The 26,229-nt window shown below is 37.7% G+C and overlaps 1 protein-coding gene across 1 annotated transcript in view; it reads left to right on the top strand.

Annotated features, from left to right (window-relative positions):
* IL1RAP (interleukin 1 receptor accessory protein) overlaps nt 1-26,229 on the top strand; it is a 122,344-nt gene that overhangs the window by 38,629 nt on the left and 57,486 nt on the right. The window contains exon 2 of the mRNA XM_047732952.1: nt 7,537-7,601. Coding sequence (XP_047588908.1) covers nt 7,538-7,601 — 64 coding nt within the window. The 5' untranslated portion in view covers nt 7,537. The remainder of the gene's footprint in view (nt 1-7,536; nt 7,602-26,229) is intronic.

Here is a 26,229-nt window from a genome sequence, read left to right on the forward strand (position 1 = left end):
AAATTAAAGTGTTTGCAAGGCCGTGTTCCTTTCTGGAGGCTCTGGGGAAGAATACAGTTCCAAAGTTGGGCAGAATTTTTTTTTTAAGTTTTTATTTTTTTATTTAAATTCCAGTTAGTTAACATACAGTGTAATATTAGTTTCAGGTGTACAATCTAGTGATTCAACAATTCCATACAACACCCAGTGCTCATGACAAGTGTGCTCCTTAATCCCCATAACCTACTTAACCCATTTCTCTACCCACCTCCCTTTTGGTAACCACCAGTTTGTTCTCTATAGTTGAGTCCATTTCTTAGTTTCTCTCTCTCTTTTTCTTCCCTTTGCTCATTTACTTTGTTTCTTAAACTCCACATACTAGTGAAATCATATAGTATATTTGCCTTTCTCTGACTGAATTATTTCACTCAACGTAATACTATCTAGCTCCATCCATGTTGTTGCAAATGGCCAGATTTCATTCTTTTTATGGCTCAATTATATATATATACACACATATGTAATATCCCACATCTCCTTTATCCATTCATCACATTCATCAATCAATGGACACGAGCTATTTTCGTAATTTGGCTATTGTAAATAATGCTGCTGGAAACATTAGGGTGCATATAGCCCTTTGAATAGCATTTTTTTAATAGTATTTTTATATTTTTTGGTAAATACCTTATAGTGAGACTGCAGGACAGTAAGATAGCTCAATTCTTAACTTCTTGAGGAACCTCAATACTATTTTCCGCAGTGGCTGCACCAGTTTGTGTTCCTGTTGACAGTGTAACTATAAGAGGTTTCCTCTTTCACCACATCCTCAGGTTACTGGGAGCATTTAATTTCCTATGTTGTAGGCCATAAGTACCTTTTCTCTTACTGGCTATCAGGCTGTCAGCTGAAGGTGTCTTTCAGCTCCTGAATATCACAGGCATTCCTTGACAGGTTGCTACATTTATCTTTAACATCAAAAGACTTTTGGGTTCTTTACTTGCTTCACATTTCCTTGATTTATCTATCCATTGTATCTCTCTTACTTTAACCAGAGAAACTTCTTTGCTTCTAGGGGTTGATGTGATCAGATTGAGCTCAAGTGGATAATCCAGTATAATCTTCATATTTTGAGGTCCATAACCTTAATTATATTTGCATAGTTCTCTAGCTAAGTAGGTAACAAAACAGGTTGCAGGAATTTAGAGAATGGGGCCATTTTGCCAACCACATATTTCTATTTATTTAGGTTATTTTTAATTTATTTTATTAACATTTTGTGTATTTCAGCATACAGACCTTCCACATGTTGGTTAGACTCTTACCCAGTGTTTCTTTTTTACTTACTGTGATGAGTATTTTATTTTATTTTATTTTATTATTTTTTTAAAAGATTTTATTTATTTATTTGACAGAGAGAGATCACAAGCAGGCAGAGAGGCAGGTAGAGAGAGAGGAGGAAGCAGGCTCCCTGCTGAGCAGAGAGCGGGGCTCGATCCCAGGACCCTGAGATCATGACCTGAGCCGAAGGCAGCGGCTTAACCTACTGAGCCACCCAGGCGCCCCTGTGATGAGTATTTTAAAAAGTTTTTTTTTTCCATTGTTATTGCTAGTATATAGTAATATATTTAATTTTTCTGTGTTGACTATGTACTCTGTGACTTGCCTTATTTAGTTCTTTTTTTGTGATAGATTCTTTGGGATTTTCTATGTTGGAAATTGCATCATCTGTGAATAGCCTTATAGTATTAGTTTAGACTTCCAGTATGATGTTAAATAATAATATGAATGAACATCCTTGCTTTTCTCCTAACCTGAGTGGAAAAGTATTCAGTTTTCAACATTAGATGTGATATTAGATGTAGGTTTTTTGTAGATACTCTTTATTGGCTTGAGGAGGTTCCCTTCTACTCTTAGTTTGCTAAGGCTTATATCATGAATGGATACTGAATTTGTCAAATGTTCTTCTTGGATCAATTGATATAATCATGTGGTTTTGGTTTCTTTAGATTTTTCAAATACTGAATCCAGACTTGCATATCAGGGATAAACTCTATTTGGTTTTGGGATATCTATACAGTTATTTTCTTATGCAATCTGTGGCAGAGTTTAGAATCAGAGTGATGTGTATCATAGAATGAATTGGTAGCTGTTTAGTCTTTAATTTTCTAAAAGAGATTATGTAGAATTGATGTTATTTATTTTTTAAATGTTTGATAGAATTCACCAGTGAGATCATCTGGAGCTTGGGAATTTCTTTTTTGTAAAGTTTCTAGCTGCAAATTTAATCTTTGAAAATAATTATAGACCAATAAGATTGTTCTTTTCATTTTGGATGAGCTTTGATAGTTTATGGGTTTTGAGATATTGGTACATTTCATCTAAATTATGTAGTTTATGTGCCCAGATAATTTAATATTCTCTTACTACCATCTTAATGCCCATACGATCAGTAGTGATGTAACTTCTTTCATTTCTGATATTAGTAATATGTATCTTTTTTTCCTCTTCTTGGTTCACCTGGCTAGAGTTTTAGCAATTTTTGTTGTTGTTGTTTTCAAAGAACTAACTTTTGGCTTCTTTGTTTTTTCTCTTTTAAAATTTTTTACCTCTATTCTTTTTTTTTTTTTTTTTTTGCTTGCTTGTTTTATTTTTCTCTTCTTATTCTAGGTTCTTAAGGTAGAAGATTAGATTATTGACTTGAAATTTTTCTTCTTTTCTAATCTAAACCTTCTAATACTACAAATTATCCTCTAAGCACTACTTTAACTGCATCTCACACATTTTGTTATGTTGTATTTTCATTTTTGTTCAGTTTAAAATATTTTCTAATAGTTGTCTGTTTTAACCCATCAATTATTTAGACACACAATTGGTCCTTGAACAGCCTAGGTTTGAATTGTGCAGATACACTTATACACAATTTTTTTTTTCAATAAATGTACTACAGTAATGTAAATGTATTTTCCCTTCCTTATGACTTTCTCAATAACATTTTCTTTTCTCTAGCTTAGTTTATTGTAAGAATATACTATATAATACACATACAAAATATACATTAATTGACTTTTTATGTTATTGATAAGGCTTCCAGTTAAAAGTAAGCTCTTAGTAGTTAAGTTTTGGGGAAACTAAAAGTTATGCATGGATTTTTAACTGTGTGAATGGTTGACACCCCTAATCCTGTGTTGTTCAAGGGTCAGCTGTAAATTCCTTAATTTCTAGGTGTTTGAATATTATCCTGTTATTCTTATTTTATTTATTTCTAGTTTAATTCTATGGTTAGAGAATACATGTTCAATTATTTTAAACTTGTTAAGGTTTGATTTACGGCACATGACATAGCTGATCTTGGTGAATGTCCTATATGTACTTGAAAAGAATATTCTATTATTTAATTTTTGAGTCCTTATATAATTGTTTTATGCATTCTACCCAGGTTTATAGCTGCATTCATTGAGAGAAAAAGAGTGGATTATGCTTATGATTATTATTTTAATCAGAATTAGAGTCTTCCATGTCACTTTGCTGACACTTTTGATTACTGATAAATATTCTTTTCTGAAGTATTCTTCACAAGGGTCCATTTATGGTTCAAACACTGGATAAAAGATTGATGGTGAAAATAACTTTGATTTCTTAATAAATGCCATCTCTCCTTTTCTGTAAAATAAGATGATTAATAACTTGTCCTATGCCCTTTAGAAGCTTGTTTGTCATCTTAGGTGAGCATACATACAAGATCTGCTCAAACTTTATTAGTAAGTTAGAGAAGTAAGTTAGATACAGTTACTGACTTTATCAGTAAGTTAGGACCTGTATGGGTCAGGGCTCAAGAAGGGAATTTGGCTACAGGGCTGACCTGGCATGGAGATGACCATCTAGGGTTTGTGGCTTGGTGTTAATAACCAGGTTTTCAGTGGACAGATCATAGCAAAGGACATCTGTCTGCCAGGAATAAAGCGGGTGATAAGAGCATTGTGGTAACAGGAGGCTTATCCAGCTTGGGAAGACCTTATAAATTTCAGGGGATAAATTCAGGCTTTTGTAAGAGTGCTGAAAAGCACCAGGTTGAAGTTCAAAGCCTCAGCTAGGTTGGTGGGCTTCAGAGAGTGACTGGGATCGGGGTATGGGCTATGTGTGGAATCAGGAAACTGAGGGAGAAATCCAGCCCTGTGGCCTGGAGAAATGTGCAGAAGGAAGGCAAATGTGATTCATAGGTAATTCCAGGCTTGGGGCAGCAGACCTAGTTTCAGCCTGTCACCTGTGGACTGGGTGAGAGAATCACTGGTCAGAGCTGATGCAGAGGTAAGGAGATCCCGAAGCTTATTAAACCTAGAGAATGCAGGCAACGGAATGATTCATAACCGGGAGTTACTGTTAAAGTGGTGACCACACATTAACAGTCATCATTAATATTGTTATGGATTACATAGAAATGAGTGTATATTTGAAACTCTTTGCCAGGTAGTATAGACATCCGAGTTGATATATCAGGAAACAATGAAATTAAATATGAGAGAAGTACTCAGATCTAAGAGCAGACTATGAAAATGATTATATAGTAGGTAAAATGGGTAGCGTGGAAAAGGCCGACTGGGAATTTATTTTTGTAAGTTGCAATCATCTGAAGCAAGGGCAGAGTCTTTTAAACACCATGGCAATAATCTAAAGCTAGGTTGTAATTCAGACCATGAGAAACCGTGTGTTATTAGGCAGGTTCCTTTGCTTTCTGACAGCTTCTCCATCTCTGAAAATATCCAGCACTCTCTCTCCCCAAGAAACAAGAACCAAAAATGTATGACTAGTCACAATAATAAAATTCTGAGGGAGAATGCAAGAGGATGTTAAATGAACCAGCCAACCTCCTCCCACTAACCTTGGTACCTTTAGTCTGTCAAAACCGGCCTGCACAATCACATTTCCTTCTCAGTCTCCTTCATTCTAATTCATCGCAGGACAGGACTGACCCTGGATTTGTGTTTGCACACAGGTTATCTTTAGATTGGCTTTACCTTGATGACCTGACTCCTTGCTGCTTCTGACATAATCCAGTTACTCAGGGGAATATCAATTAAGGCCCTCAATCACACTAATTAGAATGTCTTCTAAGTGTTGCCCTAGGAATTCAGCAGCTTATAAATAGGCAAATTGGGAAAATCTAGAGGTGTGAGTTTTGTTTTGTTTTGTTTTCATAGCCGAAAGCAATTTAGGAGGTAGAGTGCTTTAGCATAGCTGAGTATTGGAGCTGAAGTTACTGTGCCCTGAATCTGCAATGAAATGTCTAGCTGTTTTCCACTGACAATGGATTAATGCGGAATTATTAATAACTTTTATTAATGAGTTGGATGAGGACATAGGTGGCATGCTGATCAAGATTATAGATGACACAGAGCTAGGAATTAAACAATTATTTTGATGACAAGCTCAGGAGACAAAATGATTTTAAGACAGAATATAGTCGCAATCCATCCAACACATGCCCAGAAGAAATGATCTCCAGCAGGCGTAATTCGATGCTCACATCAGTCTTCTAATCTGAAGCCTTCAGTGGTTCCCTATTTTCTGTTTAAATTAAATCCCAAGTCCTTTGCTATTCAGGGCCTTGCCATATTCTGATCCTAATACTCCCTGCCTTCCAACAAAGTCTTCTGTAGTTCTTTTACTAATACTTTGTGCTTGAGCCAAACTGAATTATCTATGGACTATTTCCTTTTTATGTTCCATGCTTTGCCTATCTCTGAACATTATTCCCCATGGAGTTTCTTTTCCCCACTTTCCTTCTGTTTCAGTTCAGTTCTTGCTCAGTCAAAAGCTACTTCTTGTCCTTAGTCTTCTTTCATTGCTTTGGATGGAATAATCTCTTTCTCTTGCTGATCTTCAGTGACACTTATCTGTTCCTCTCTGTGTTTATCACTGTTTCGTTTGTATGGTCATTATTTTGGTACCCATTTTAAGTCTCTTCTAGTGCTTAGTGCTCTACCTTTTGTCTGAGAAATCTTTGCATGTCTTGTAGTGGCCCTGCATGTGTCTTCTTCATAGTTGATGATAATGAAATAGTTTATCTCCTCTCCTGGGGAGAATTGCCTTAGAGGAGACTTTACATCTTGCTCACCAGAGGCCCCTGCAACTGTATCAAGGAGACATGTAAACAGAAAGTGCCTCACACATGTTTCATTGAACAAATGAATGACTGATGAAAGAGTGTTCCTTAAGTTAACGGTGTAAGAATTGGAAGAGACGGGTGGTGGTAAGAAAGAAACCTTTAATCTCTGGGATTAAAAATGGCTGTTTAGGATATAATAAACTCACTTGTCACTTTTGAACAGTCATGCTAAAGAAGGAAGTACAATATGAACTAGAGATTTGTGGTGATGTGTGGTCAAGAGAGGTGACCGCTTTTGGAAATGTGCATTGTCCTTTAAAGTGATCATACACTCTGGATTGCTTACATTGTATCAGTTTATACCTTTTGTTTCAGTGGCACCCTCTTACAGCTGTCTCCTTTTAAGTGCTATTATCTGGCCACCCTATTTATCAGATACCTCTTTGACCTTCTCAGGATGGTGGGTCCCTTTGGTAGTGAAACTTGTGCCATTGGGTTATGTTGGCTGGGGGGAGTATCAGTCTCATCTCTGGCACTTACTAGAGATGTGATCAGGACAAGTGACCAAGATGTCTGTAAGCACTCTTATGTGGCTGCTCTGTTCAAAATAGCAATGGTCTTGAATATGGAATTTTTCAGTAATATCCAGGTTTCAGTATTTATAACCCTATCAAGATTTTATCACGGGGAAGATATGTCTGGGGCAGTAGGGAAATAAATATCTCACAGAGTTGTTAAATCTCTAGGTCTTCTGTATTAGAGATCACACAACCAAATGTAAGGGCAGAGTTCTTGCTACTTGGCTGTTCTAGCTGGTTATCAGTAGAAAGGTTGAAGGTCACAAAAACTGGACTCCAGCTTCATCATTTGTCTCTTCCAGGGAGAAGAGGAGAGCGGGCACAGCAGAGAGTGAGGTTTAGATCTTCCCCTTTACTCTAAATTCCAAGTGTGGTGGACTATAGACCAAGTCTGCATCCAGGATTTCTAGACCTTCTAGTCATCACTAAGAAGGACAAGTGTCTGGATCATAAAATATTAACAGCTGGGAACAGACCACATGAATGCTAAGGAGGGGAAGAAGATCAAATTTATCTGCCAGAAATGTGACTCCTGGTGAAAAAAGTCAAGAGGAATATTTTCCTTAAGTCGGCAGTTGTAGTTGAATGATTAAGAGATAGTTCTGGAGCCAGAGTGCTGAAGCTTAGTCATTATTCTCCCACTTTCTAGGCAAAAGATGTTGGTTATGTTATTTAAACTTGTCTCAGTTTCCTTATCTGTACTATGGGTATTAAAAAAATCTTATTTGTTGGTTCCTGGAATTAAATTAGTTAATATTGTAGACATGCTAGAACAGTTCCTCATCCATCCTTAGCTTGTGTATGCGGTAATTATTACTTAAGCTCTAGAGAGTGGTAAAGTACTCCCCCTTCACTTTGTATTTATGTTGACAGGATGGGACTTCTGTGGTGTGTGATGAGTCTCTACTTCTATGGGATCCTGCAAAGTGATGCCTCAGGTAAGCGAATAACTTTTGACAATCTATTAAAATATGAATTGTCTATAGGGTAATGTGTCAAATTTTTCTGAAAAATGTGTTAAGACTACATAAGGTTTATATCTATTGTCTTCTATGGTACCACAGAATCATAGATGTGACACAATCATTAATTTTGGTGATGATACCTCTAGTCTTCAGGGGACAAAATGTACTTAGGGCAGTGGTCTGGTTTGTATAAATACAGGAATTTTCCATCACCTTCACATCCAAACGAACTAGAATCCTGCTTCTCTCCCTTTACCTCAGGTCCAATGGGAAAAGAAATGACAGTGATGGTAGTAGCATGACTCTGTTTTCCAAACTTCAGCCAGTGGTGGAAGAGGCATTGAGGCTAATAGTCTATTAAGACCTTTTAAGAACAAATGAATAACGATGATTTCTTATCATACTGCTACAATCTAGGAGAAAAAGGACCTACAGTTAGGTTCATCCCCCCCACCCCCACCCTTTGGTTGTTGCTCCTTAAGAGAAACCAACCAAAGCTTGAGTTTGAATTACCAAGCTCAGTCATCGGTTCTGGAACATATGAAATCAGAGTCAGAAGGGATTTGAAAATTCATCTTTCCAGAGCTCCTCTCATCTCCAGAATTACTGCTCAGGACCAGTCTGTGGTAACTCTAACTAGTGATCATCTCATTGCAGTCCATATGTCCTTGGACTGACCAAGTTCTTAGAAAGTTTTTAGTATATATAATTGAAATCTATTTCTGTCATTTCCACATTTCTCTGGTTCAACTCCTCAAATTTCATAGAGGATACTCAGTCCAGTGGTTCTCTAATTTTAATTCAGGGAACCTAGATATCTTCATTTGAAAAAGCTTCTCATGTATAATTCCCCTGAAGACCACAGACAATACTTTAAATATCATAACTCTAATTCCTCTTCTGCATGAGAGGTCTTCAGAAATGTTAAAATAATGATCACATAGCCATGGCATTGTTTTCCAATATATTTCCTCAATCGTTCTTCACATGGTATGGATTGGAGCCCCTTCTCATCCTGATTATCTTTTCTGGGTATGTGTTTCAGTTTTCTATACCACTTAAAGCATTTAATAGAAACCAAAAATAAGACTAAAAGGCATATAACTAGGACAGAATACAGCTCAAAGCTGAGAGAAGTGGAGATAACTTCCAACCTTGTTGACCCTTTTCACATGGAAAGCATATTTCCTAGTTTGGCTGATATTCAGCTGGGGTACACTAGTACTCGTACACATACAGAGCTCCTGGCTATTTAAACCGGTGTCTGCCCTGCTTGATTGAGTATCCCATTTGACTGGTCAGTGGTGGTGATGTCCTGATTTTTAAATATGTTAAATAAGACCCCTGATTATTATTAGCTCTTATTTGATTTAGTTCAGTGCTTGAATATTATCTGCTTACAGAGGCCTTACTTAACCACTTTAGCTAAAATAGCCCTCCCAATCACACCTCTCTGTATCTACCTATAGTTTCCTTCCTGACTCATCTCATCATTTCTCGACACCATGTTAACTTTCTCTTGTCTTCTCCTCCTCTGCTTTTCGTTCTTTCTGTTCTTTTCCTTCCCATCCTCCTCCTTTCCCTTCTTTTTCTCTCTTTCCCTCCTTCCCTTTCTCCTTTCATCCCTATTTCACTGCTTGTAAATGGTCCAAGGACAGGAACTTAGCCTCTTTGTTTTTTACCCAAATACTTGGAATAATGATTGGCACATAGACACATAGTAGGTATGCACTCTCTCTTTCTATCTATATATTATAAATAGATGGATATATGTGTATATATATATATCCATATATATGTATATATATATGTGTATGTATATATATGTATATATGCATACACACACACACACACACACACACACACACACACACATATTATAAATGGATCGAAAAAAGTCTGTTCACTTCCCCTTTGCCAAAATTGGCCAATTTTATAATGGGACTTGTTTGGATTCATGCCAGTAATTCATCAGTGTAGTTTTATGTCCTGCCTTACCTAGAAGGAAAAGGGAGAGGTGATGATGTTATTCTTGTTGAGATATGAGTGACATCCCAGAAGTTTCTGGGCACTGGTGTCTCTCCAGTGGTCCTGGCAGTGTTGCCTTTCTGAATGACCTTTACTGTAATCCATCCAAGGAGGTTCCCTACCCCCACCCCAAATGCTATTGGAAAGTGAGCTTTCTACCCAGGAACTGTGACTCATAATTCTGCCAGGGAAACTGACTTCTTGAATAAGATAAGTTCTCATACCAGTCCCATTGAGTCACCATGGGAGCAGGAAACATGTTGTAATCCCCTCAGCCCATCTGGCACATACTCATTTGCCTTCCTTATGAAAAGGTGTATTGTGTCTGTGTTAGTGATGCACTTCCTAGTTGGAGGAAGAGGAACAAAAAGGAAGTGTTGTTGACAAAAATAAAAGGGACGACTAACTCTGAGCTACTAGGGGACAGAGGGACCATTGCATATTTTGAAGGAATCAATGAACCTCTCGCACATCAAGGTATCACTTCTTACAATGATATAGATGTTGGCAGACTTGTTGGCCTTTCATGAGGTTCTTCCTGGGCTTCAGGTACCCATATTAATAGAATCACAGATTGATGTGAAGAACAAAGAAGAAATAACCAGAAAACTCTAAAACAATGTACATGCATATGATATTAGTAGGAGTTTTGTCTGGTTGTTCTGGGCCTTTTTATATGGACCCTTTTCTTAAGAAAGGCCCACATTTTAAAAAGAGACCATATGAACATAAGAGCTTTAGTTTCAAGTAGTTTTTTTAAATTTATTTTTTAAAAATTTATATATATATATATATATACATATATGTATATATATGTATAATTTTATTTTTGAGAGAGAGAGAAATAGCATAGGCATGAGTAGAGGTGGGGGTGGGGGAGCAGAAAAAGAGGGAGCAGGAGAGAGAGAATCAAGCAGACTCCCCCATGGAATGCAGAGCCCAATGTAGGGCTTGCTCTCATGACCCTGAGATTATGACCTGAGCACAAATCAAGAGTTAGCTACTCAACCAACTGGGCTGCCCAGGCACCCCCATGCAGTGTGTTTTAAGTGCAGTGAACTGGACTTTAAGGCCCAGAATTCTGACTCTAGAACACAGTCTTTCTTGTAGCAGTACTGTGATTTCATTATTCATTCAGGAACATGGGAGCAACATTTCCATCTCAGGTGTCCATATAAGCAAATACTTAAAAACAAGCATTTACTTTAAGGAATTAAAGCTTGGATAATTATAATGGTGGTGGTATAACTATAATGTGGTAGTTATGTGATAATAAAACTTCCTTTGCTGAGAAAGCACTTTGCATTTTGCATTTTCAATGTCATTTGACTCTCACACCCAAACTATAGTGTAGTCAGGCTGTTGTAACCCAATTTTTGGGAAAAGAAACTTAGAATCAGAGTAGTTAAGTGAATTACCCAAAGTCACACAGCTAATATGTAATATAACTGTGACTTCAACTAGTTCTTTCGTTCTCAAGATGCATGCTATTTTAGCTAAATATACTCCTCTTGGACTGCACTAGGATATATACATTTTTTTTTTTTTTAAGATTAAGATCCAAGAGGTCACAGGTTCTGCTAACTGTTAAGGAACCTTTCAGTAATAGATTTCTGTGCTTTTTAGATAAGAAGTATCCTCCCTCCCAACTCCCCTCCTTAGGTGGTTTCTTCAGGAGGAAAATCACTATAATGTAAGCTCAAAATTAAATATTCCTATTTTTGCTTGTTATGGTATTGAATATTTCCAATACTAAACTCAAAGTTCTGTTTTGCCAGAATTCTGAAAGCAAACTTGTCACACATTTCTCCTGTGGTGTGTTCCATTGCCAGCATGTTAGAAAGTTGAACTGTTAAAACTTTACCGTAGAAAGAAATATTTGCAACTTGTGATTCCAAGTTAGGGAGAGGGTGAGAATGGTACAACATATAATATGGTGAATTAAAAAAAAAATTACCACATCAAAATTATTTGTTACAGATACCACATTAAAAAGAGCAATGCATTTTCTTTCCCAAGTGCACACACACACACACACACAGACACACACACACACAGATTTGAATATAGCTTTTTATTTCAAAGTCAATGAATAGTTGACAGTGTGCCAGGTGCGGGGCTAAATTTCACACACATTATCATTAATGTCACCGAAGATGCTGGGGGCTGGGGCTGGAGGGATGAGTAGAGAGTTTTAAACACATTTTATAGTTCAGGAAAAGAACCAGGGAAGTGACCCAAGATAACAGTGCTCATGGTGGCATGTCTGATAGAGCTAGGTTTTGAAGGCTACCTCAACTCCAAAAGAGAGCCCTTTTCTTTAAATGGTATTGCCTTCTTTTAGGACTTTGTTCTGCTAATAGCTGTTAGATCCCATGATTTCATTTCCGTTAATTTTGAGGAATTTGCAGAGGGTAGAAATACTCTTTTGGCTTATTGAGAGTGAATAACACTACGTAAAACAAACAAACAAATAAATAAATAAGTAAAAGCCCTGGTTTACCAAGAATCAAGAGTCATTGCTTGACATTCTGAGTGTTTGACTTTATAGGTATTTAATACTTTGAAGAAGTCATTTAATCACCCATCAGTCACTATGACCTTACCTATAAACCCAACCAACCAATCAACAATAGCAAAGCTCTGGCCAATTTTGCTTTCTTGCTTTTTTATTAAAGAGCATTCTGGACATTATTCTATATCATGGACATATACTCTTCCTGTTATTTAATTAAGTGATTTCTAATGGCAAGTGTTTGTCTTACAATGATTTTACTTTAATCTAAAGATCGTGTGTTTGACAGTTTTATATTACAGAATCCAGGGCAAATAAGGGAAGGCTTTTTGGAAACATCTTCCAGTCAAGTCTGACAGAAAGAAGAGAAAATAAATACCAAGCAAAATGCCATGACAGAGCAGAGAATGTTACTGGCCTTGTAGGGAGGTACTGGAGAACACATCTCAGTCCAGGAACAATTGCCCTTTTCCAGGATAAAATGCCTCTCTTATTTGGGAATGGAACAGAGCAGTGAGACTAATGGATAGCGTGAGGGCATTTAGAAGCCAAGCTGGCAGGGTAGGTTGGGGACAGTTTGTGGACGACAGGAATCCCTCCAGGTAAAGAGGATAGTTGTGCTGAATATATTTCAGATATAGTTGTCTAGTTCTTTTCTCTTGTTTTGTCTTAACTTTCATAAGGGTTTATAATATTTCTGATGCTATGTTTTGGTTCTTTGGTTAGGACTCAATTTGTTGCCAGCCCTGGTGGCCTCATATTATTTGAATATGCTTTTTGAAAAACTCCATACTTGGATGTACTTGTGACATTCAATCCTGTCTCTGTTGCCCATGGCTGGTCATCCTGAACACACTTCGTTTCTATGCAATTTAGTCCAAACATTTTGAGAATGTCTGAGGAATACAGTTTCATTTTATTCTTAGACCTAAAGGTCATTGGTATTACAACATTTCACCCTACTGTCCTTTAAATGCTGTCTCTTGGGAGCAGATATCTTCACTCTTTTTCTTTTTTCTTTTCTTTTCCTTTCCGTTCCCCTTCCTTCCTTCCTTCCTTCCTTCCTATCTCTCTCTCTCTCTCTCTCTTTCTTTCTTTATTGAAACACACTGGTGCTTATTTTTTAAGTTAACTTATGCTTCCCAAGAGTGAATATTCTGTAGCCTGATTGAAAAGAGGTTTGAGTAGCATGATTTATGGGTCTGATGCTGACTTTGCAAATATAAACTCTCCTGAATAGCTTCTTGTATCATAGTGATAATTCTATGTTTAGAAAAATGACCTGATTCTCCCTTCACATGGCTGCGTTAGTTAAGAGAAACCAGGATTTGTGCATGGAATGTATTTTGTGTATAGGGTTACTGGTGACAGTGTCTGGTCTGGTTTTTGAGAATCTGTTCAGGTTTAAATCACCTTCATTTCCACGTTCTCCCCTCCCCCACTCCCACCCCAGAACATTTGTTTCTGCCTTATTGAGATGAGCTTTATAAATCCAGACCACAGTCTTGATGACCGGTGACTTAGTCCTGGGCCAGTTCTCACCCATTTTTATTCCACTTTTTTAAAAATGTCTTTTCTCCTTAGCTGAGTAACTTTAGGAAAAAAAAAAAAAAAAAAAATATATATATATATATATATATATATATATATAAAATCTTCACTTTCAAGGTAAAAACAATGATTGTCTCATTTTTAAATCTACTAAGGGCTAGTGTCTCTCATTATTTATTTTTGAGGGACAAAGAGAAAATTGATCCATTTTACAAATAATCTGGGAACCTCAGTCAATAACCTCAAGTACCTGTTATTGAAATCTATAAAAGCTGATATAGAGAATTGCCTTCTTTTGTCTTGCTCTCTTTTAGAGGCAATAGGAACATGATAATACAAGATGGCTGAGAAGATGAGAGAAAACAGATCAAATAATCACACCCTCAATAATCTAGACTTGGCTGTGCTGTGTTTTCATGAATTTTATTTCTCCTTCTGCTGTCAGAATCAAAACTCTTGTAATAGCTATACATTAGTGAGAAAGAAATACCACTTTCCTACAGCGTTTGTAGAGTCTGGACTAATGATAATTTAAGTCTCTTTGTTCAGCAGCCCATTGTTTTGTTTTGTTTCGTTTCCTTTTGAGATACTCTCATATTTTTTTTGAACCGCTCCTTGAAGTAGGTAGGAGTACGCACTTTGATATGTACATCAAGGTACTGATGTTTGCATTTTCCTGTAACTTATGTAACAGAACATTGTGTTCCTTTAAAGTTTGGATTTGCTGTGCCAGCAAGAAGGAACAAGTGAAAAGTATTTGCCAACTGTGCTTCCCAGTGGAACTTGTGGGTCCTGCACCATAAATGTAGATACTCAAAAGGAAAAGAACAGAGAGTGAATCGTTCAGTCCCTAAAGGCTTTTCTATGTAAATACAATTATTTATTAATATTGTATTGTAAGTTTTGATATTCTAATTACTTAAACTTGCATACAAGTGCAACCATAGCTGAACTATAGGACTGCGTTATTGTTAAATCAAACACAGATATACAAATTGTTGTTCCTAAGTGGATCTCAACCATTATTAACCATTATTTACTATAGCTTTGTTTGTTCTTTTTTACTTTGGGGAGAAACCCTTCATCATTTGCCGTGGTCTTGTTTGCTGTTTAAACACATTATTCCTAATAGTTTAAATTGATGTGCCTGTGTTAACTTTGTTCTCTAGATCCTTTAGGAGTTCAGACTGCCCCCAAAAGTTGCTTGATGAACTGATTTTTGTTTTTCAGAGAGAAAGCATTAATTTTATCCTCATATTTTTTAATTTGCTTTGGACTTTTTGATCTGTCTGGTCCCCTAAAGAAAACTGAATTTCTCGGGGCGCCTGGGTGGCTCAGTGGGTTAAGCTGCTGTCTTCGGCTCAGGTCATGATCCCAGGGTCCTGGGATCGAGCCCCACATCGGGCTCTCTGCTCAGCGGGGAGCCTGCTTCCTCCTCTCTCTCTACCTGCCTCTCTGCCTGCTTGTGATCTCTCTCTCTGTCAAATAAATAAATAAAATCTTAAAAAAAAAAAAGAAAACTGAATTTCTCTTATGCAAGACTTTTGACATCTATGCCTTTTCATCCCTTTTACTGTCTACTCAAGGTAAAGGATGTTGAAGAGAAGGAGCAGGGAGGGGGAGAGGAAAGGAAGGGAAGGGAGAGAGAGAATAGATACAGACAGACATATAGAGACAGAAAGACCAAGAGAAAGGAGAGAGAGGGAGAAAGGGAGAGGAGGGACAGGAGGAGGAGAAAGAGTTAGAGATACAAAGAGAGAGAGAGAGAGATACAGATTTAGGCTTCCCACAGAGGGCCTCGCTGGATTTGATACAATCTAGGTATATACTTTCTTTCAGATTATTAAAAAAGTCCATTTTTTAGTACCACTCTTAAGTACTCTCCCTTCCCCCCTGAACTTTATATTGGATAGTATTCTTTTTGAATGTTTCATTTTTTTCCTAGGTTTTTAAAATTTTTTTCACATTTTCACTCTTTCTCTCCTTCCTAATTTGTTAAATGATGAGAGCAAATAGAAACCTTAAATATTATAGAGATGTCCTTAAATCTAGTCCCCTCCAGGCATGAGAGCCATCAACATGTCCAGGGATAATGTTTTGCCAACCACATATTTTGCACAATACTTTTATTCTGATGGAAGTGTATAGCAGGCACGATGGGAGCCAAGAGCCGTACATAGCCTTCACGATAATGAAGAGGAGGCAGCAGTCAGGAATGTATGACTCTGTATCCTCCTTTGCACTCTGCATTCATAAAGTCTAAGGCAGAAATAATCTGCTGTTGTTTGCACTTGACACTGAGACGTAACATATCTTTCTTCGTAGCAATATACCCTTCGTATATTGCTTGAGGCTCAGTAGCATCCCAGCTTGTATTCATGCTTCAGGAGGAAGGTGTGGCTTGGCAGAATAATGAAATCATGGAGATTATGACTAGAAGAGTTAGTAAGTGAAAGTGTTGGAGGAGTCACTCCCACTGCATGCAATTTTCTTTTTTTTTTTTAAAGATTTTTATTTTATTTATTTGACAGACAGAGATCACAAGTAGGCAGAGAGGCAGGCAGAGAGAGAGAGAGAGAGAGAGGAAAGCAGGCTCCCCGCTGAGCAGAGAGCCCGATGCGGGACTCGATCCCAGGACCCTGAGATCATGACCTGAGCCGAAGGCAGCGGCTTAACCCACTGAGCCACCCAGGCGCCCCTGCATGCAATTTTCTTAGTGAGATACGTAGTGAGGGGCTATCAGGAAGATATGAAGCAGGGTCTGTGTTCCTGTTTGCTTTATTAGAGCAAACTCTTAGATATATCACCTTTATTACTCCAAATATCCTGTTATTAAAAGGGTTGTTTCTCTCCTGTACAATGCACTGATAATTGATGACAATAATAATAGTCATGAAGCATTACACACTGTTGAATTTTTTTAATTGCTAAAGGAAGACCATGTTAAGCTAAGCATGGCTTTAAATCTCTTTTATTCTAATTCCCTGTAAATTGGTAATAACTATATAGTGGAGTGTGTGTGTGTAATAGAAGAGGAGGAAGGTGAGGGAAAGAACATTAATTGAACCAGGGAATTATTGCAGATATATAATATTACATACATTTCTATGAACAGCCCTATTAGATAGAGATAGGAATTGTCTTTTCTTTACCAGTAAGGAACTCCAGATTCAGAAAATTGAATTTAAAAAGTTAACTTTTTTTTTTAAAGATTTTTTTTTAATTTATTTGACAGACAGATCACAAGTAGGCAGAGAGGCAGGCAGAGAGAGACAGGAGGAGGAGGCAGGCTCTCTGCTGAGCAGAGAGCCCAATGCGTGACTCGATCCCAGGACCCTGAGATCATGACCTGAGCCGAAGGCAGAGGCTTTAACCACTGAGCCACCCAGGCGCCCCCAACTTGTATACCTGTTTGACTTTAAAATGCATGCATGCTATTTGTGTTATAACATGTTGCCACTGAATTCTTTTTTTTTTTTTTTTAAGATTTTATTTATTTATTTGACAGAGAGAGATCACAAGTAGACAGAGAGGCAGGCAGAGAGAGAGAGAGAGGGAAGCAGGCTCCCTGCTGAGCAGAGAGCCCGATGTGGGACTCGATCCCAGGACCCTGAGATCATGACCTGAGCCGAAGGCAGTGGCTTAACCCACTGAGCCACCCAGGCGCCCGCCACTGAATTCTTTACAGTTAAAACTCTTGGCTTTCAAAATATGCCAACTACAGCTGTCTTTCACTAATTGATGATATGGAACACACACATTTGAAAAGAAACATTCAACCAATTAAAAAAAAAAAACACGGACATAGGATGTGATTTTTCATGTTGCAGATACTATTTTAAATTTATTTGATCCAAGGTTCCTGAAACATACACAGTGTCCTTCCATTTTGTATGTTCAGATTATATACGTGTTCCCAAGGCTATAAAAATGTTTCTAAAGGAAAGAGCAGTTCTAAATAAGACTGCAGATGGACAAAGGAATTGTGGTTCATTGCAGATGCAGTGGGTTTGAGTGGAGTGGGAGGCCATTACCTTTAGTACACTGCAAGATTGCTTTGGCACTATTCATTTGGCTTCCCATGTGGCTAACTCAGAGAGACTAACTGTAGCTCCCTATCTTTTCCTTCTTACCCAACTACAGCAGCTCTGTCCTTCCTCCTAGGTGTTGAGGGACTTAGTAAATGATGTTTGCATGTGGCTCCAAGAGTTTTTTGGTACCCAGCTGTATAAAGCTCTAGAAAATTCTTCTCAGTCTGAAAATAACAGATTTTTTTTTTTTTTTTTTTTCCTGCTAGGCTTTGGCAGTGATTGGGTGTGAATTTTGAAATTTGATGATGGTTTCACTCCAAGTTCCATTTTACTCCTGATGGAGCTGGAATGTTTTACCTTTTTCAGAAACTGTCATGTGTGTGTGTGTGTGTGTGTGTGTGTGTGTGCAAAACAGCCAGAATAATTGTCACTTGGATTCAACAAATGTGCAGAAGATTGGGCTGGGGGCATTACCACCAATCCATACATAGATATGTTATTTCATTCACTGTAAACTATCCAGAATTGAATGCCTGTTTTTTTTTTTTGTTTGTTTGTTTTTGTTTTCAGGTTTAATGCACAAACCCTTCTCAGTCTCAGGGAAATCAGTATTTTCTATATGTTAGTTATCTGTATTGAAACATGCAATACTTTAATCATAGAAGGATGGTAAGCACTCCCCTCTTCATTTGAGAATGCACCTTTGTGATTTAAAAGGAACAAATCACAGCTCTATATAACCTCCCCACTTAGCAAAGCTGTTTTTTCATGATTAGATGTGAAACCTAGCACAGTAGATATTTCCTGGGCGCCTGCTATGGGCAAAGTTTTGTAGCACGGGGAATGTAAACATGAGTAAGACACTTGGCATTCATTCTTTCATAGTGTATGGATATGTGCTAGATGCTGTGCTTGCCTATACTTATTTGTAAAGAAGACAGAAATAATCTCTGCTCTCATGGAGCTTACAGTCTTGGCAAGAGCGTGGGAGAAAAGAAAATAAGTAAATAAACACATTATTTAAATTAAACCCTCTTCTTTGAAGATTATCTGTAGGGCATTCCATTGATGGAAAGTAAAAGGACGGAACTCCCTTTGTTGGGTGATGAGGGTATATCCATTTGAGTGGATGATGTTCTCTTGAGAATTGAAAGATGAGAAAGAACCACTATGCAAAGCAAAGAGAAGGCACTGCCATGGCGCTTGTGAAGACCCTAAGCTCTGAGGATCCTGACGCCAGTTGTTGCTACAATGGCAAGAACTCAGGAGAAAGGGACATGAGCTGTGGAGGAAAGTGGAGGCAAGATCCAGTGCATATTAAGGGTGCCATTACATTTTCCGTGGCTGCAACAAAGTCATTGAAAGGATTTGAGCTGGTCCCTGACATCATCTAGTTTTCACATGTTCATGCTAGCTGTTTGTGGGAAATAGATTGGAGGTTTCAGTGTCTCTCAGTATGGTGGACAAGGTTTCCTGAACAAGGCTTCTGCTGTAAAGCAACTAGAAATACTGCATTTAAAAATAAATGTCTTTTAAATTGAATTGCTGAGTTAGTAAGAAATCCTCAGAGGACAAAACTGAAGTGAAACCGGGAATCCAGAAAAGAAAGGAAGCCAGCTCTGCAGCTGGCAGCTGCCCAAGGTAGCATCCAGAATTAGTGGGAAAAGATATATTTAAATGCTAGAACATTTGGATAATTTATTTAAAGATAAAGTTACATTCTTACCTTTTGCCTAACCCCAAACAAATCTCAGTTGAATGAAATATTTAAATGTGAAAAATGAATTAAATCCTAAAAGTACTAGAAGAAAATATATGCAAACATTTTCATAATGTTGAAGTAGGGAATGACTTTCCAGGTTTATCATCAAAGGTAGGGGCCATTAAAGAATTGATATATTTGACTACATAAAGATTGACACAGTTAGTGTAGCATTAAAATATTTTAAGTTAAAGGACAAATGAAAAATTGGAAAATATGGGATGTGGCAAAGTTAAGGAGCTTTTGCACACACACCAAAAAATCCTTCCAATGTAAAGGAGACTCTATGAAAACTGAGCAAAGATTTTTAACTTGCAGTTCAGGCAATTCAAAACAAGGTAAAAGCCAATTGATCATAGTAAAAAGCTCAAGATCATGAGTAAGAAGATAGGTGCAAATTAAATAAAAAATTAGGTATCATTTTTCACCCATTACCTTGGCAATGATTGAAGAGAACAAATCCCACATAGCACTGGTCAGGACATGGTGATCTAATGACCAAATGTAATGTTGTATACCCTGTGGGTAAGAGTGTAGTTGGAACAGGCATTGTGGAGGGCACTGTGGCTATTTGTTCCAAAGACACCAGAGTGCCTCCCGTTAACCTTGTAATGAGCTGTCCACACATACATGCTAAGGAAATAATCAGAGAAGTCCATCAAGATGTATTCGCAAGTTCATTTTTCATGCAGTTGTTAAAGTGGGTAATATTGGAAACACTGTCAAAATATCCATTGGTAGAGGATGCTTAAATGATTTGTTCAATCAGTAATGCAGGAAAACCACTGAGACGTTAAAAGCATAATTTTGTATTTATTAATATGGAAGTTAGTTTATAATAGACATTTTCTGTTTAAAAACAGGTACCATACAGCAGGACTCATCTGCAAACTTTAAAAACAGTGGCAGCAGGATCACACCAACCTCTGATGAGAGGCTGTTCAGATTTCAGGAATTGTGTGAGCCTGTTGATAAATTGTGGGTAGTTTGAAATTGAACATAGTGAGAGTATTTGCCCCATGGAAGTTGATAAACAAACTGTACAAAGCAGGTTCCTTCCACGCCGCAGCTGGTTTACTGCACAACACCGTGGGCATGTGTGTATGTAGTGTGTGCATATGTGTAGAAAACCTTCAGTAGAATATACCCAAATCCTATTTTTGGCTATTTTTAAAAAGTGGAACTAAGTTTGAATTTATTTCCACCCTTTTAAAATAATTTTATGTATTATCTGAATATATTACAATCAATTATATTTATAATTACAAATAAAGGGTAACTTAATTTTTGGAAGAAAAAATGAAGACCTAAGCCATTGGCGTTCTTGGGATGGTAACTAAGGAACAATTGCAAGGTACTGTTGGTTAATAAGCTCTTTGTTTCTATCTGTAAATAAGGTTGTTAATAACTTTGCTAGCGCAGTGGTGATTTCAATATTCATGAAATGACCTTGGTAGACTACTAAATTCGGAGACTGGTAAGGGAGAAGAGATATTACTTTTGAATTTCTGCATTATAACTATGGCTGATATTTGTGTTATGTAATTTCAAGAAAGTAAACATTTAGCCACCCAAATTGTTGGAAGTTGAAATCAATTGAGTCCCCACGTCTCTGCTTTCAAAGTTTGCTTATGCTAGATACCCAGCGCCCCAAATACTCATGAACAATAGTTTTTGCCAAGTTTGTCAGCCCATTTAAACATTTCTGTTGATTACAGGCAGTTTTCTGTTTTTGTTTTGATTCTGTTTTTTTTTTTAAGGTACCAGTGCTACAGAATGTACTCAGTCAGGTGTCAATATTTCAACATCTGTGGGCATGATTACCAATGTGTTAAACAAATGAATGTGTGTTCTTTCACTGATCAGCTGTCCTTCATTTCTCCGTCAGTAAACCTGTGTAGTTTTAGGCTTACAATATGTGCCAGGTACAGTTCACATTGTATCAACTAAGCATGATAGTGGTGAATGCAATTACATAGTATTTTAGAGTTTTAAAATGCTTACATTATTGATCATCAGAATAGCAATAAAAAGTGTATCATATTTCTGTTTCACAGATAAGGAAGCAGAGACTTGGAGAAGTTAGGAGACTTAGCCATTAGCCATGCAGACAGTAGACAAAAGAATCAGGACTCCAGCTCTTGTTGTCAGTCCCAAATCCATTATTCTTTTCCCTGGCAGACATAGAGGTTCCCAACCCTTTCACTGCTAAGGACATGATTTATTTCATATTTTTTCTAGAGACTCCATGTTTGAAAGCAATAGAAACCAGTCCTGTTAGCCTTGCCATCACTATATCTTAAACCTAAATTAAGAACACATTCATCATCCAAAAAAGAAACTCTGTATCCATTGGTTGCCAATCTCCATCCCTTCTCCTGGTTTCCCTCAGCCTCAGGCAACCACTAGTCTCCTTTCTGTCTCTATAGATCTGTCTACTCTGGCCATTTCATAGAAATAGAATTATATGTGGATTTTTGTAACTGGCTTAGCATAATGTTTTCACTTAAGTTTTTAAAATACATCCATGCTGTAGCATGTATCAGTATTTCCTTACTTTTCATTGATGAGTAATATTCCATCGTTTATCCACTCATCATTGATGGGCATTTAGGTTATTTTCATGTTTTGTCTATTATAAATAGACAAATGCTGTGAACAGTTGTCTGTAAGTTTTTGTATGGGTGTGTATTTCATTTCTCTTGAGTATATACCTAGAAGGGGAATTGCTGAGTCATAGGGTAATTCTATGTTTAACATTTTGAAATACTGCCAAACTATCTTCCATTGTAAAAGCCTTTTTAAAGTTTTGAATAGCAGATGAGTCTCAGGTTGGGTGCAATACTTCAGCCACTTTTAGGAATGGCTTCTTAAGATAAAACACATTACATCAAAAAAGATCATGGTCAATTCAGAGGTCTTCCTAAGACTTAGCCCATTACTCTCTGATCCAGGAGAGGAATATCTGAGTATTTTCTTTTGTCAGTGTAATGAATTTAAATCTCATTGCTATGGGAGTTCAGAAAATGTCCTGGGTCAGAAAATGCCCTGAATAATTTACAATATATGTTGAAGAGAAAAAAAAAAAAAAAGGACTCCAGTCAGATCTTGGCTTCATGTGATTCTTTGTCCTTATCTATAAAATGAAGATGATAATATCACAAATGAGATAACATATTTCAAAGTTTTTGTTTGTTTGTTTGTTTGTTTTTTTGTAATCAGAAAAGCAAGTAAGTAAGCAGAAACTCAATTGATGAACTTTAAATCTGACAACACTTGGCATATGGATAAGCACCAATATTTTCTCTGTATTGAGAGATTAGGATTGAGACTTTTACATTCAAAGGTAGGTGTTTACCCCCAAGAATACATACTTCCAAATGCAATTAAACCCTTGCCCAGAAGGGCTTTCATTTTCTCCATATGTTTCTTTACTTATCAATCTTCTAAGAATGCAAAGGCAAATAGTAACATATTCTTCAAAACCAATTGCTTAAAAATTACGCTATGGTCCCATGATTCTCTGCCACTTATTTTGGCCTTGATGACTCTAAATCAGCTGAGATTTGTATTGTTTTTAATTATATTTTTCAATATAATTGCAAAAGAAAATGTATTCACTTATTGAGCAGGGATTTATTGAGATACTTTGATGAACCAGGTGTTTGCTAAGCCTTAGGATACAATGGTGAACAAATAGGTCCTGTTCCTATCTTTATGTGATTTACAATCTCCTGTATCTTAGTCTAAATGTCTTAGGGTCGGTGCCCTGGGTGGCTCAGTGGATTAAAGCCTCTGCCTTTGGATCAGGTCATGATCCCAGGGACCTGGGATCAAGCCCCACATCGGGCTCTCTGCTCCGCGGGGAGCCTGCTTCCTCCTCTCTCTCTCTCTGCCTGCCTCTCTGCCTACTTGTGATCTCTGTCAAATAAATAAATAAAATCTTTTAAAAAAATAAAAAATAAATAAATGTCTTAGGGTCTCTGTTATTGGCCATGACCCATGGATGGCACCATCTCTGTGCTTGCTTTAAAAGTGAGGGGCGCCTGGGTGGCTCAGTGGGTTAAGCCGCTGCCTTCGGCTCAGGTCATGATCCCAGGTCCTGGGTTCGAGCCCCACATCGGGCTTTCTGCTCAGCAGGGAGCCTGCTTCCTCCTCTCTCTCTGCCTGCCTCTCTGCTTACTTGTGATTTCTCTCTGTCAAATAAATAAATAAAATCTTTAAAAAAAAAATAAAAATAAAAGTGAAAAATAATATACTCGGGTTTCTCTTCAGAATAAAGCAGATGTTGAATTTGGACTTTAAAAAGCATAAATAAGGGGCGCCTGGGTGGCTCAGTGGGTTAAGTCGCTGCCTTCGGCTCAGGTCATGATCTCAGGGTCCTGGGATCGAGTCCCACATCGGGCTCTCTGCTCAGCAGGGAGCCTGCTTCCTCCTCTCTCTCTGCCTGCCTCTCTGCCTACTTGTGATTTCTCTCTGTCAGATAAATAAATAAAATCTTAAAAAAAAATCTAAAAAAAAAGTATAAATAAGAAATAACACAAAGGACATTAAATGGCTTGATATTGTGGTTTAGCTGCGTTGCTACTTTGCTGGGTGACCTTGGATAAGTTAACCTTTCTGAATCTGTGTTTCCTCATCTGTAAAATTGTCTGGCGCCTTCTGAGTCTAACCGTCCAGGATTCCATAATTGCTATTGTAAATCTGAGGTTCAAGAGCTTCTGAACCAAGTTGCCCTTTTTTTTTTTTTTTTTTCACTTTTCATCAGTCCATCTTAGATCTTTCCTGTGGCTTTGTCCACTTCTTCTTCTTCTTCTTCTTTTTTTTTTTTTTAAAGATTCTATTCATTTATCCAACAGACAGAGACCACAAGCAGGCAGAGAGGCAGGTAGAGAGAGAGAGAAGGAAGCAGACTCCCTGCAGAGCAGAGAGCCCAATGCGGGGCTCGATCCCAGGACCCCGAGACCATGACCCGAACCAAAGGCAGAGGCCTTAGCCCACTGAGCCACCCAGGCATCCTGGCTTTGTCCCCTTCTAACTACCATCCTTGTCCAAGCCTTGACTTTTCTGTAATAGCTTCATAACTGGCTATTCCTCCTCTACTCTTGCTCCCTATAACTCATTCTTCCCATGGCAACCAATTTAAAATGTTAAATTAAATAACCTATCTCCTCTGATGGAAATTGTGGAAGTGTTTCCCATTATTCTGAGAATAAAATTTCAATTCCTTACAGTGGCCTATATGGCTCCATATGTTTGGTTCTGTACCTATTGATTCAACCTCTTTGTGTTTCGTTTTCTTGATCTTGGCAATGAAGTTTTCTGAGATACTTTCAGACATTCACATAGAGCGCTCCCTTTCTACTCTAAGGCTATCACACTCTCCCCTCAACTTTGTCCCTCACATCCTATAGCACTCTGTAGGAAAGTTGGTTCTTCAGAGAGATACAGAACTCCCTGTTATATATTCTTTCATGTTACCCTGTACTTCTTTTTCATTGAACCTGTTATAATAGCATCTAACTTATTAACTGTGTAATTATTTACTTATTTACTTACTTAGTTAGTTAATTTGTTATTTAATTTCTGTCTTCTTCCCTGGAATGAAAGCTCCGTATCTTCAGTGCCTGGTAAAATGCTTTACACTTACCAAGTGCTCAGTAAATGCTCAGTGAATGAATGAATTGATGTAATAATTGGCTAAAATTCTAGTCTTTACATCAGCTATGAGATCATTTGCATGGGAGACCATAGTGTGTAGATCAGGAAGTTGGAGGAAGTGTTGACTTTTATTTCTATGCAGTTATTGGTCTCTGATTTTATTACAGTGGCCTTCCTCATTGCACGTTATTTGAAACAAATATCCACCAAACCATGTGAGCCGGACACTGTGTTGTGTCATCAGGATGCTAACCTTTGAGTTCACAATCTAGCAGGAGATCAGCCATAACTCCAGATAACAATTCTGCAAGGTGGGAAGTAGTTTTAGAAGAGATAGCCAGCCATATCTAGAGAGGTAGAGACCAAATGGGCCCCGGGGAGATCTGTGTGATTGAACTTCTTGGAAAGGGTTGGGAAAAGGCACTGGAATGAATCCATAAGCAAATGCTTGCCTCCCACCAGTCCTTGCAAATAAAGCAAAATCTCTGATCAAGCAGCTGGAATTATTTAGATCCATTTTTATTCTACACTACTTTTGACCTTTTAGAATTTTTTTTTTTAATTTTCTCTTTTATTTACATACAGTATAATTCAGTTTTTAGTGTGAAGAGTCTCTGAATTTGGGCAAATGCATACAGCGGCATAAAAGCTGCTATACTTAAGGTACAACAAAATCCACTGTCCCCCCAAATTTCTCTCATGCTTCTGCTGTACAGTCAACCTTCCCTGACCTCAAGCCCCTAGCAGTCACTGATCTGTTTTCTGTTCCTGTAATTATGCTTTATCTGGAATGTCATTTATTGTGTTTTTAAAAGATTTTATTTATTTATTTGAGAGAGAGAGACAGAGCAAGAGAGAGAGAGAGAGCACACAGAAGTGAGGGGGAGTGGGAAGAACAGAGGGAGGGGTAAGGGAGAAGGAGACTCCCCTCCAAGCAGGGAGCTTGGTGTCAGGCCCAGTCTCAGGCCCTGAGATCATGACCTGATCCGAAGGCAGACACTTAACTGACTAAGCCACCAAGGCGCCCCCAAAATGTCATTTATTTATTTTTAT

Source organism: Lutra lutra, chromosome 1 (assembly GCF_902655055.1).
Source record: "Lutra lutra chromosome 1, mLutLut1.2, whole genome shotgun sequence".
NCBI classification, from domain to species: domain Eukaryota; kingdom Metazoa; phylum Chordata; class Mammalia; order Carnivora; family Mustelidae; genus Lutra; species Lutra lutra.